Source organism: Panicum virgatum, chromosome 3N (genome assembly GCF_016808335.1).
Source record: "Panicum virgatum strain AP13 chromosome 3N, P.virgatum_v5, whole genome shotgun sequence".
In the NCBI taxonomy this organism is placed as follows: domain Eukaryota; kingdom Viridiplantae; phylum Streptophyta; class Magnoliopsida; order Poales; family Poaceae; genus Panicum; species Panicum virgatum.
Window position 1 is genome coordinate 55,065,315 of NC_053147.1, and position 12,301 is coordinate 55,077,615.

The window sequence follows — 12,301 nt, forward strand, 5'->3', positions numbered from 1 at the left end:
TTGCCTAGTGAACCCATGGTCGCACAACGGTTTCGAACCGGAGAAGGCTATAGAGAAACCGTCCCGGCTCTGATACCAATTGTAGGACCGAGAAATGCGACCAGAGGGGGGGTGAATGGGAGCCAATTAAAATTATCGCGATCAACAACTTTGGCTCAAGTTCCAGGAGCTCACCCCAACCCTATATTCCTAGGCATAGTGCAGAATAGCTATAGAAGAGCTACACGAACACTAAAAACCTTAGGAACAAGTGAAATCGAGCGCGGAAGCAACCACACGAAATTAGCTCGATAACAGCATGGTATACTATCACCGGTTGAACCGACGTATACAGCTTGAATACGTCGGTCTAACCGGTGATACAGAGCCGGCAGCAGCAAACAGCAAGCACCGGTTGATCCGACGCCCTGGTTTGAATAGCGTCGGTTCAACCGGTGAGCGACGCCGGTTTAACCGACAAAATCAGAGACTTACGTCGGTGCTGTTGTCCAGAGGGGCAACAAAACGCACCAAAATCGTGCAATGAGCACCGGTTAAACCGACGTGCACCAACTGTCAAAGCCGAGTGCATAGCACCTGTTCAACCGGTGCTAAGAAAAGTCGATACGCCGGTTAAACGATTCAAACAGCACACAAAGAAGCAACACCGGATAAACCGATGCTAAAGAAGAGTAAAGCATCGGTGCTTTTAACAGAAACGCCAAAAACCCTAGCAACAGAACCTTGTATGCATCGGTTGATCCGACGACCTTGGACCCAAGCGTCGGTTCAACCGGTGCGGTCCAGAAACAGAGTCCAGAGCGTTTACAGCCCGCGACCTTTGGAAATCTCGACGATCGAAGGTCCAAAACAGGTCAAAAGCTCACCAAAATTTGCAGGCACGATCACAAGGACCTTGTGAACCTACCTACCAAAGGAAACGATGATTCACTCCATGGTTTAAGAGGAATCGATGAAAAACCGAGCAAGAACGGGGTTTTCTGGGTTTTCTAAAAACTGTGTTCTTGAAGACTCACGACCTAGATGGGTTTTAGCACTTAGTTAGAATGATTCAGGTCGCACAAAAGAGCATCAAGTACCACAGCAACAAGTAGAAGAAACCCCAAAGCAAAAAACATATGAATTCGGGCGTTTCACACAAGAATCTCCAAGAGAACACGAACCTGAATTCGATTTCAAATCTCCGAGGGCACAAGGAGGGAAGGGCCTCCTTTCCCACAGAATCTCCTTACAAATTCTTCAAAAATCCATGGCCTAGAACATCTTCTAGAGAAGAGAGGGAAGAACTTGAGAGGGAGAATAGAGAAGGAGGAGGGCGCCTGGCTCTTTCTGTTTTCCTATTGTGTCCAGCGCCACAGGCACCAGGAGGGGGCGCCTGCCTTTTTGTCCAGGGGCCAGCTCACCCACCCAGCTGCCTCCCTCTCTTTCTTCTCCTCCAAGCCTTCCTCTAATGACTCAATTACCCCTAAGTGCTAAAATTAAACTACAAGGCCCTTAGGGCAAAACCGGAAAAGATACATTGAAGACCATCCGACGGCTGCGACAACTTGGAGTAGTTTGCTTAGACCCGACGCAATTCTTCTGATGTCGCCATGCGTCCTTCTGGAATCTTCACGGGGACAGTTTTGGGAAAACTGCCGAAACCGAGTTCGGGGGCGGTTTTGGAGGACCCGCCAAACCTTCCCGTGCGATGTTTCCGGCACACCCGCCAAGCCCGATGTCGCCACATGTCCGACCTCCCGCCGGAACCCTAGCACCTTCGTCATCCATGACGACATCGCCATCTCTCTCCGACTCAGCCAACGTCGACGCATCCCAACCGTTGGTTTTTCCCGAGCTACCAACAAACTCCACGCCGTCTCGCCTTGGCGCCAGGAATGGATCGCAACGCGGCCCAGCAGTGGCCCAAGCATTTGGGCCGCCCTTCTCCACCGCACGGTCATCCGGTCGGGCCTCCAATGCCAGCGCAAGGTCTCCCGCCTCCGCATGGTCGTCGAGCTCCCTGCCACCGCAACGCCGCCGCATGGTGCATTGGCATGTGCCTCGCTCTTGTCCAAATCATCTCGCTGCCACCGCGCCATCCGTGTACCTGCACACCACAACCCAAGAACTAGCGCAATCTCCAAAGAGTCGCGACTAAACACAGTTAGTCCACTCCACGTGTTGGCAATCACTCATCACACCAAGGAGCAGGCCTCCACTGCCTCTCAAGCAGCGATAAGGAAGCAGCTAGCTAGCGAGCAAATGTACGTGCTCTCTACACTACTAGAAAAAGAGCTCTTAGCACCAGTTGGAAACAACCTTAGGTACCGGTTTTTCAACCGGTGCCCCCAAAATGAGACCAATAGGGTCTGGCTTTAACACCGGGTAAATCACCCGGTACCTAAAGCCACCTTTGGTACCGGTTGGAATTCCAACCGGTACCAAAGGCAGCTACGCCCAGCTACGTCCGTTCCCTCTCATCATCTCCCGTTCTGTTGCTTGCACTCTCTCCCATTCCCCTCCCATCCTCCACTAGCATCCCATCCTCTACTTGCAGTAGAGATTCATTCAAAAGAATCAACAACAAAATATTGAATTGATCCAAAAAAATACTCGTACATCCGACAAATCATTCAACAAATCACCGTCGTCGTCGTCGTCGCCGCTGCCGGCGGCATCAGCATCAAACTTGGCGGCGGAGCTGAGGATCCAGGTGATGCGCTCGATATTTCGTAGGGCGTCCTCCTTCCAGTGCGCCTTCTTGCCGAACCGTAGCACACCCTTGAGGTGCAGTCTCGTTGTCTTCCTCCAGCGCTGCTCGAAGTTTTCGAGGACGTCGTACGCCGCCGTCCCGTCCAGCCGGCAGTGCATGTCGTACCACGGCTGCCGGGGACCCAGCTTCTTGGCATCCTCCTCCTCCCGGAACGTGGGGTTGTAGATGTCGCCGTGGAAGACGGTGCGGAGGCCGCGGAAGAGCGTGTGGGCGGGCGTGTTGTAGCGGCCGGCGCAGAGGTTGAGGCCGCCGAGGAACGCCGTGACCCGGCGCGTCGTCTCCGACGCCGGCGTGTCGACGAGCACGCAATTCTGGTGGTGCGTGTACGGCGTCCCCACCACCTGCACGGCCGCAGCTGGGCACTCAGCATTCTCAGCTCATCGCATTTGCAATGCAAATGGAGTCGCTTGCCTTGTGCTTGACCATGCCGAGCTTGTTGCTGGGATACCGCGGCGACAGCAGGCAGATCACCAACGAGTGCTTGAAGAACTTCTTGGTCTCCTCGCCGTACTGGAGGAGCAGCACCCGACGCCCTCCTGGGACTTGTACTTGAGCAGGTCGCCCAGGCTCATGTCCTCCACCGCCACGCCGCCCAGCGCCCTCACCTCGGCCGCCTTGGCCGCCATCTCCGGCGACATGGCACCTGCAGCAGCCGGACCCTGGGGAACGCCGACCAGCCCGCCACGTAGACGAGGTGATGCGCGCCCAGCACCGCCAGGAACAGCTCCTCCCAGCACCGCCCGGGCTCGCCGCCCAGCTCGCCGGCCCCGACGAGCGCATCCTGGTACAGCCTCACATGCTCGGCCCTCTCCGCGGCGGCGGCGGCCGGCTCCCTCGATGGCGGCGCCTCGCGCGCCCCTCTCCGCGGCTCCCGCGGCGGCGGCGCTCGGGCACCCCTCCGCTCCCAGTCTCCAGAGATAAGGCTGTGGGTAGGTGGGAGAGATGAGAGGTAGAGAATGAGAGATGAGAGAGACGAGAGAACGAGAGATGTGAGAGGGGGTAGGTGGGAGAGATGAGAGGTAGAGAATGAGAGATGAGAGAGACGAGAGAACGAGAGATGTGAGAGATGAATGGCCACGGACTTAAAATATCTCGCGCGGAGGCAAAGTGGGCGGCCATGTTTTTGGTACCGGGCGATTCTTTCAACCGGTGCCAAAAGACGTGTTTTCAATTGCCACATGCACTGACACCGGGTTATGGCGTGACCCGGTGCCAATGTCTGCACCAATAGCACCGGGTCGTGCCTCCACCCGGTGCCATTGATGCATCGACCATTTGGTACCGGCTCATGGCATTACCCGGTGCCTTTGTCAGTGCATTGGCGCCGGTTTGTACCGTGGCGCGTCTTGCCAGCGCTCGGCGCAGGCCAATAGTACCGGCTAGTGTTGCAACCGGTGCTGATGCCTTACATTAGTACCGGTTCAAACAACAAGTGGTATTTTTGGCTTGGATCTTTGGCCTGTTTTCTAGTAGCTCAAGAAGGTGCTGCTGCATCTGGTAGACCATGACCAGCTGGAACTTGGGAGATAGTCTATGTCAACGTCAATCTAAAAGAAAAAAACGTCAAATAAAAAATGTAGTCGTAGTAGGTTGAGGATGGATACGAAATGCTAATAAATAAAGATAGTACCACTACTACAAGCTAATTATAATTATAGCGGCGGGATTAAAAAAATTGGAAAAAATTAGTTTGAACAAAAAAATTTCAAGAAAAAAAGAAATTTGCGGAGTAGCTACTAGCTAGTGAAATTTTAGAAAAAAATGTAAAGTCGGAGTGTTGACTGGCCCAGAGCGCGCGAGCCAATTAGGAGGACCCTATTAATTAGCCGTCTGTATGTATTACTAACTATAAGAGAGAAACACATTAGACGCAGTAGATCGAGTAGAGGCAAGAAAAGAAGCAAATTAGCATGGGCATCAAGTCAGATGTCATCGTGTCCGCGGTGTTCTGTGGGGTGCTCATCGTGTGTGTAGGCCTCATGCGGCTTGTCAATTCCCCTTACATATTTGCCAAGTCATGCCAAGCTACCGTGGACTTCGCCATCCTCGCTGCCCTCAACCCTACCTTCTCGCCGCTGCTGCCAAACTCCATGGCGAACATGGCTACTCTTCAGTACCACCTGACCGTGAACATCAGCGTCCCAAGTATCGGCCAAAACATCTGGTTCCGAGACTTTTCCGCCATAGCCTTGTACAACAACTCCATGCTCGGCGTCCCCGAGAACTGGATCCCGACCAACAAGGACCCGCCCGGCCGGCCCACCGACTTGCCACCGCCCCAGGGGGAGGTGCGTGCTGCGTGATTTTCTTTTTCTTTTCTTGCTTAATTTTCCGTATTACTACTTACTACTAATTTCTCTGTTTTTTAGTTCATTTTTGAATTAAAAGTGTTGCCCTAAACAAAAGAAATTTAAGAACGGAAAGAGTATTAGTTAGAAGCCGCAGTAAATGTGAGTAATTAGAGATAGAAATTAATGCACATATCGTTCGCAAAAAAGGAAAAAGAAATTAATAATGCATATATATATATATATATATATATATATATATATATATATATATATATATATATATATATATATATATATATATATATATATATATATATATATATGCAGGCGTGGCCCTCCCCCTCCGTCTTCCAGGGCACGGTGGTCGTCTACCCCAGCGTCGCGGCGGAGCTGGAGAGGGAACGGGCGGAGGGGACTGTGCGTGTCCGGGTGCGCGTGTCTCTCACGGCCACCGTGCCCATGAAGTACAGCAGTAATTTCATCTTCAACAACTACGACTGCTGGCTATGGTTTCCGCCGCCCGGAGATGGGGCGCCTGCCGTTTTCGGTCAGGGCACCCGCTGCAGCCTCGTCAACTGATCACCGCTGCCGCGATCGGACTTGTGTACGTAGTGGACAAGAATCATACTATAATATGCATCATCCCTTTCTGTGCCTCCTGCTAGTGCTTTTGCTCATTGAGAGGATTCAAGTGGGCGCAGATGATCCAACCATAGCTTCTTCCCTTCAATTAATGAAAGCTGCTCCTTAATTAATTAATCCATTTCTCTTTCGTACTACTATTACTTGTATTACTAATTCCCAACCGTGTTGATGTGGTTATACATTCGTGTCCAATTAAATCGATCGCCAAATCAGCTTCTCCATCACCAAGACTCCGTGCTGGCAGCAGTGTTATTGTCTTATTGAGAGTTGCTTCGCATGAACTTTGAGTGATCGTCCATGTCAGTAGTTTGTCAGTTCAATTTTTTTTATTTTGTAATGCCGAATCTATGGGAAACAAAACCTATGGCTATTTTTTAGATAAAAGATAAAGATCCGGCCTCTACGTCAACGACTACACAATCAATTGTTACATGTGTTAAAGAGTATGGAATTAAAAGAACAGCACCAAATTAAAGAAACAAATCTAGGGCAATCGATTGCCACTACAAGAAACCATTTAATTTGTGATGATTTTTGACGAAATTTTCGTAACGTTTTCAGATATCGTCACGGATCTGCAACTATGGCTATAAGGCCCATAACATAGTGACAGTTTATTGATTTCGTCATGAATGAGCCCAAAACCTGTGACGTTTTAGCAAATCCGTCGCAATTAATAAATTTAGAATTACTATCATGGCACAAGGTGAGAACACAAAAATACAAAAGAAAAAAGAAAAAAGGCATCACAAGGTGAGAAATCAAAAATACAAAAAGAAAAAATACAAAAGAAAAAAGAAAAAAGGCATCACAAGGTGAGAAATCAAAAATACAAAAAGAAAAAAAGGCCTCGCACAGGGATTAGGAGAGGATAAAAAACCAATCTGTGATTAGAAGAGTAAATTGATGATAAAAAAGCGAAACAGCCGCTCACCAAAAATATAAAGATAAAAAAATAGGAAAAATGAGAACCAGAACAGCAGCCTCCCACTTGCGCGCTTGTGATAAATAAAAGAAAAAAAAATTCGGAGAAAGAAGTTTGAATTATCCCTCGAAGACAATTGAATTTTTCATCCATCTCCGAGACAGGGCCACAATGGAACATATGAGCCTAAATATAATTTTTCTACAATTTTTGTATTTTTTTGGGGTACACATAGTTCAAATTATAATTACTTTCAATAAACATGCAGAAAGTCATTTAAACCGTCGAAAATAGTAAATGAGTTTGAAAATTATCAAAACTTCTACAAGACAAATTATATGTAGTCTATTATATTTAGAAAATATATTAGTGTATATAAAATAATTATTTTTATATGTTACTTCACAATGGTGCAATAAAATGGGAAAAGAAAAAGAAAAATATTAAATGGGCCGAAACACTACCTAGGGTCGTTTTCAATCAGAGCCCAACTTCTCCCGACCGTCCATCTCCGATCCAACAACTCAGATCGATCCATAGATGTATAAATAGGCCAGCAAACCCTAGTACCAGCCTCTCTCCCATCCCCTTTCCCTCCCTCCCTCGCATCCCTCCTCAGATCCCGCCGCCCCTCCGCATCCTCCGCTGCTGCCGCTTCTCCAGATTCAAGCGCCGCGCCCGCCGTCCCCCTCTACTCCCACGCCCTTGCCGATTCGCTCGTCACCGCCGCTCCTCGTTGACCAAGGGTGTGGGTGCGGCCGCATCCTCGTCGGTCCCTCCCTATGAGCGCGTGTTGGGGCTGGGGGCCATGGTTGCCTTCCTGCTCTTGGTGGTGATGCTGCCGGTGGCCGGACTGCACGCGGAGGTGGGGAGACGGGCGGTGTTCGCCAAGCTCAGCGATGGCGGCCGCGCCTCGGGTGAGGTCGTGTCCTCACCTCACCCGCCCTCCTCCTCGCCATCCCTGCCCGGCGCCAAACCATGGGGGCAGGCCTAGGTCCGACAGCCTCCTCGGCTTCGTACTGCAAGGCGGCGCTGTAGGGAGCGGGCCGCTCGAGCCAGGCCGGCGCGTGCGTGCCACTCGCCCGCGCCTGAGCCGCTCGCCTGCCTGTTCGTGAGCGCATGGGCCTGCTCGCCCCTTCCACGCAAGCCTTAGGCCTGCTCGCCTGCTCGGGTGCCGTCCAGGCAAGTGGATCCCTCTGATTTTTTTGTTCCCCATTCAATTCAAGCCATTTTACTTCACTTGCACCTCTACTGGAAGCAAAATCCCTCACGATTTCTTCTCAAATGTGCAGTACACGACTGGGATCTATGGTCTTTTCTTGGTCAGAGGTGCAAAGTCAAGTTCCTAGTGCTCAGATCTATTTTTTCTTGCATACTAGTTCATTTTCATTTAGAACCCGGAGAGTAAAATGTTTACTTCTTTATGCAGAATTGCAGATCTTTTCCCCCTGACTCTTTCCCTCTCTGATATGTCACCCAGTAGGATTCATTTGTGCTGCTGTGGTAAAGAAATGAAGAAAAACCTTTCCTTAAATCCCTGTATGCATGTTCCTTTCGATTTCATAGTGTGTATATCTGATTGGTGATTTTGTTCTCTTTTTACTACGTATTTTGGATGCCACTGATGCCGTGTGAACAAACTGAGCCTATGTTATTTTTCAGTTTTCACTTTTGTAGCATTTCTATAGATGGCTTTTGAAGTAAATAATTTCTCCACTTCTATAGATGCATTTTGAACAATCTGAGCATTTGTTTTGAACAATAGAACCTGAATTTCTATCTACTGCATCTGGTCTATCGCAAAACATTGCTCCACGAACTAGTATATGTTCTCTGGTTAAGTGATTCCATTTACCTGATAGCAGTTATTTACAAATAATTATAGATTGTTTTAGACCTTGTGTTTTTATTTCCACTATCAAATGCACATGCTTTATCTTCGGTGAGTGAGATTACTGTCAGATAGTGTTCTTGAACATTGATATATTTTGGATCTATACTTGTAACATGATTACAGCAAGTTTTTTCTGAAACTATAGGTTTATTTGTTGGCTGAGGGATATAACTAGAGCTTTATTTCCTTTTTCTCTTATAAATGAATAAATGAGTTTTATTTGTGAATATGACTAGTGGAGAGTTTATGTTCAAAATTCACCTTAGCAGCTATGTCACTTTATTTGGACTTAAATCTGATGAGATGACTGAACTAATCATAAGTATTTCTTTTCCCTTGTCAAGTTGCATTACTACCGAGCAAGCTGAGCGTGAAAACCTATGTGATCTATTGTTGGTGTTGCAGGTCTTGTTGGTGCTCTCGAACATTTGCTCCTTTGCTTCTGGAATCAAATTGCTACTTGTATTAGGTGCTTGGATTTTTGGTGCTGTAGGTCCTGCTGGTGTGTATTTTAGGTTGTTGTATCTCTTTTCAATGTAAACATGAGATTGTATCTCTTATTTTGGGCTGCTAAAATTTTATATGTATTTTAGGCTGTAATGATCATTCTAGTGTGTGGTATGAGAAATTGGATTGAATTCTGGTGTATGGTATGAGAAATTGGATTGAATTGATGAGCTCAATTTTTAATGGGCCTGTTTTGTGGGCTTTGATTTGATAGTGGGTAAAAAATGGCCCAACTGACTGGCCTAGTTCAAAAATTGGCCTGCTAACCAATGGGCTGTCATTGTGACGTTTGTGACGAATTTTATGACGTTTAATTTCGTCACGGATGATGGGTCTGGGCTTGGATGCATGGGCCTAAGAGTGTTTTATGACGGTAAAAAAACGTCATAGATTGCACTGATCTGTGACGATTTTGAAAAAAACGTCATCCGATTTAATCTGTGACGCTCAATACATGACGCTGCCCGAAAACGTCATGAACAAAAGTTTATGACGAATTTTCAACGATCTATGACGAAATTGTTCTGTCATGGAATAAATGGTTTCTTGTAGTGTGTAGTATTTCCATCCACTAATAAAATTAAAATATCATGTTATAAAGGGATTAATACACCTGACTGAGTAACTAAGTAAGAACACAAGAACTCCGCGCAAGCAAGTCTCGAGACCAGTGTTATCTTGTGGGTCGGGCCTCTTGGAGTTACATTGGCTCGGCCCATTTTAACTTCACAATATGGAGCTTTTTTTGTTGAAGTTGGAACTTCAGATATGTCCTACATTGCTCTTATTCATTGTTTTAGATTTTTCTTTGTCGAAGCTTGATGTTTGCTTTAAGTAAGGCTAGAATTATATTTGTTGAAATTGGAACAAACATTATGGATGCGTGGAACTCTTTTCCTTATAAAAAAGAACTCTTTTTTTGTATAAAAATTAAACCTTTATTTTAAGCATGGAGCTTGCCAAATATTAGTTGAGCTTAATGCGGTAATTATACATGGTCCTAGGATATATAACCGGTGCGTTCGGAGTAATACTATTAGCTAAGCAAACACATTTCTCATTAAAAAAAACCTAGCTAATAGCTAATACATAGTCCTGAATAGGGCTGGACGCCAAGCCAGGCTTGGCTCGACTCGGCTCGGTCCAGCTCGAAAACACAGAGGCTGGCTTGGCTCGGCTTGAATTTGAAACAAGCTAAAACGCTGACTCGGTTCGGCTTGATTCGAGCTCGAGTCAGTTCGTTTAGCTCATCGAGCTGGACAACAAATAACGTTCTCCACATACAACAAATAACGTTCTCCACATACAAAATGAGCAATCAACCACATTTCAACATAGATTAAAGTTCTAGGCATAGTTACAACCAAATATATGACTGGGTAGTCATAAAACCATAGTTGTTCTTCAATTACAGTTCTAGCTAGGCATAGTTACAACCAAATATCATTGGAATTCCGAAATACTTGAATGGCATTACGCCAGGTTTGCATCCAAAAGTTGTGTATAAGAGTGTGTTCATGATGTTGTTCATCCCCAAAACAGAAGATTCCACTTTTATAAATGCAGCGTTGAGACTTGAGATGCCATGCATATCCAACGAAAAGGATTGCAGTATCACAAACTAACAACTATTCCAGCGTAGGATCACAGCTCGGACACACCCCTAGTCCCCTACCAATTTTGTTGATCAGCAAACAACCGGAAGCACAGTTCTCAACCAGAGGCGGACCCAGCAGGTAGTCCAGGTAGGCCTGGGACTACCTAGATTTTGGCCCAACAAACTAACTGATCAATTAGAAGTTCAGCCCACCAGCCCTTTTGGTCGCATACCCACCCCTCTGCCCGATGGCCCATCCAACCATTCGTCATTCACTCATGCTTCCACGGCGCCAGGCTCTCGAGCCACGCGACGCCCTATTGCGCGGCGCGAGTGCGCGACTGGCGAGCAGGACTTTTGCATCTGCTCTAGGTACTCGTCCAGCCCTCCATGCCACGCTGCTCGATCCAGACGCCATGAGCCCATGACGCTGGAGCGGCAAGCGGCCGTGAAGCTAGCAAGAGCTGTAAGCCTAGTCCATCTTTTTCCTGCTTCTGAATGCAAACTGCAAGCGTGAATTCAGTTTTTAATTGGTGTGTCCGTTGGCATTGTTGTTGATTCTATTCTCTGCAGTCAATCTAGTGAAAAATCATCTGAGAAATTTAGGAGTCATTTGTTTGGTCATTTTTAGTTGAGCTTGATATTTGAGAATGACAGTTAATATTTTCAAGCCACTATGAAGTGTAAAGATAAAGCTTTAACATGTGTTCCAATTTTTTTACAATGTAATTTATGCAAGTTTCAAACTTATATTTGATGAAGTTAAAGTATTATGAGACCTTTTCTAAATTAGTGATCGACTTTTATGGATTTTTACATGTAAAGCGAATTGTTAATTGTTGGAGAATAATATAAGTGTATTACCGAATTGTATATTTGACTATACTAATGACATTGGGTTTTTTTTCTAGGCATACCCTAACTTCAAATCCTGGGTCCGCCGCTGTTCTCAACGCTTGAAGGCTCCAAGCCTGTCACAACCAGAACAGGAAAATTTTAATTGACCGGCTCCGAACACACTGCTAGAAAACAGAATTTTCGTGAGGGTCAGATACCGTCACGAAAATGGAATAAACCGTCACGAAACATTTTCATGTCGGTCAACCATCAGGCAAAATCACACACGAATGCGGCGCCAGGGAAAAGACATTTTCGTGGCGGCTAGCCGTCACAAATGATTTTTGTGAGGGGATGTGGCCACCACGAAAAATAGGGTGACGCCAGGTTCCCACATGTTTTTTCGTGACTGGCATGCGACGCGAAAGAATGACAGGAAATCTATCCATGGCTGCCTGTAGCCGACAGGGAAATGGCTATTTTCCTGTCAGTCTTCTTCCCCCTCACAAAAATATGTTCAGTACTCTCACGAAAATATGTTCCGTGGCCATATAAAACTGCCAGGAATATAAGCAGAACCCACAGGAAAATAGATCTCAGATCATAGTTTATATATATATATATATGCCAGGGCTAATCTCTACCCTGGGTATGGAATAGTTATTCCATACCCGAGCCAACCCACGCTGCGCTCCTCCTATCCGACTCCAGTTGTTTTGACCGCGTCGCACCGCGCACATCTGTAGGCTGGTGGGCCCAGCGGATAGCGCCTGATTTTTCTTTTCCCAAGCACGCCACACATGTGTCTCTCGTTCAATGCCCAGGAAGATCCACACTGTTGGTGTGAATA

The 12,301-nt window shown here is 46.8% G+C and overlaps 1 protein-coding gene and 1 long non-coding RNA gene across 2 annotated transcripts; one reads left to right on the plus strand and one right to left on the minus strand.

Moving 5' to 3' along the window:
- Nucleotides 1–2,515: 2,515 nt before the first annotated feature.
- Nucleotides 2,516–3,745, minus strand: LOC120666220 (phospholipase D delta-like). Its single transcript, XM_039946009.1, has 2 exons — nt 3,167–3,745; nt 2,516–3,096 (listed from the first exon to the last, which is right to left on the minus strand). The coding sequence occupies exons 1-2, from the start codon at nt 3,533–3,535 to the stop codon at nt 2,560–2,562; spliced, it is 906 nt and encodes a 301-aa protein (XP_039801943.1). The 5' UTR covers nt 3,536–3,745; the 3' UTR covers nt 2,516–2,559.
- A 3,101-nt stretch (nt 3,746–6,846) lies between these two features.
- Nucleotides 6,847–9,242, plus strand: LOC120666221. The gene is made up of 2 exons (XR_005671631.1): nt 6,847–9,125; nt 9,168–9,242. It is a non-coding gene; the product is annotated as an uncharacterized LOC120666221 (long non-coding RNA).
- The last annotated feature ends 3,059 nt before the right edge of the window (nt 9,243–12,301 follow it).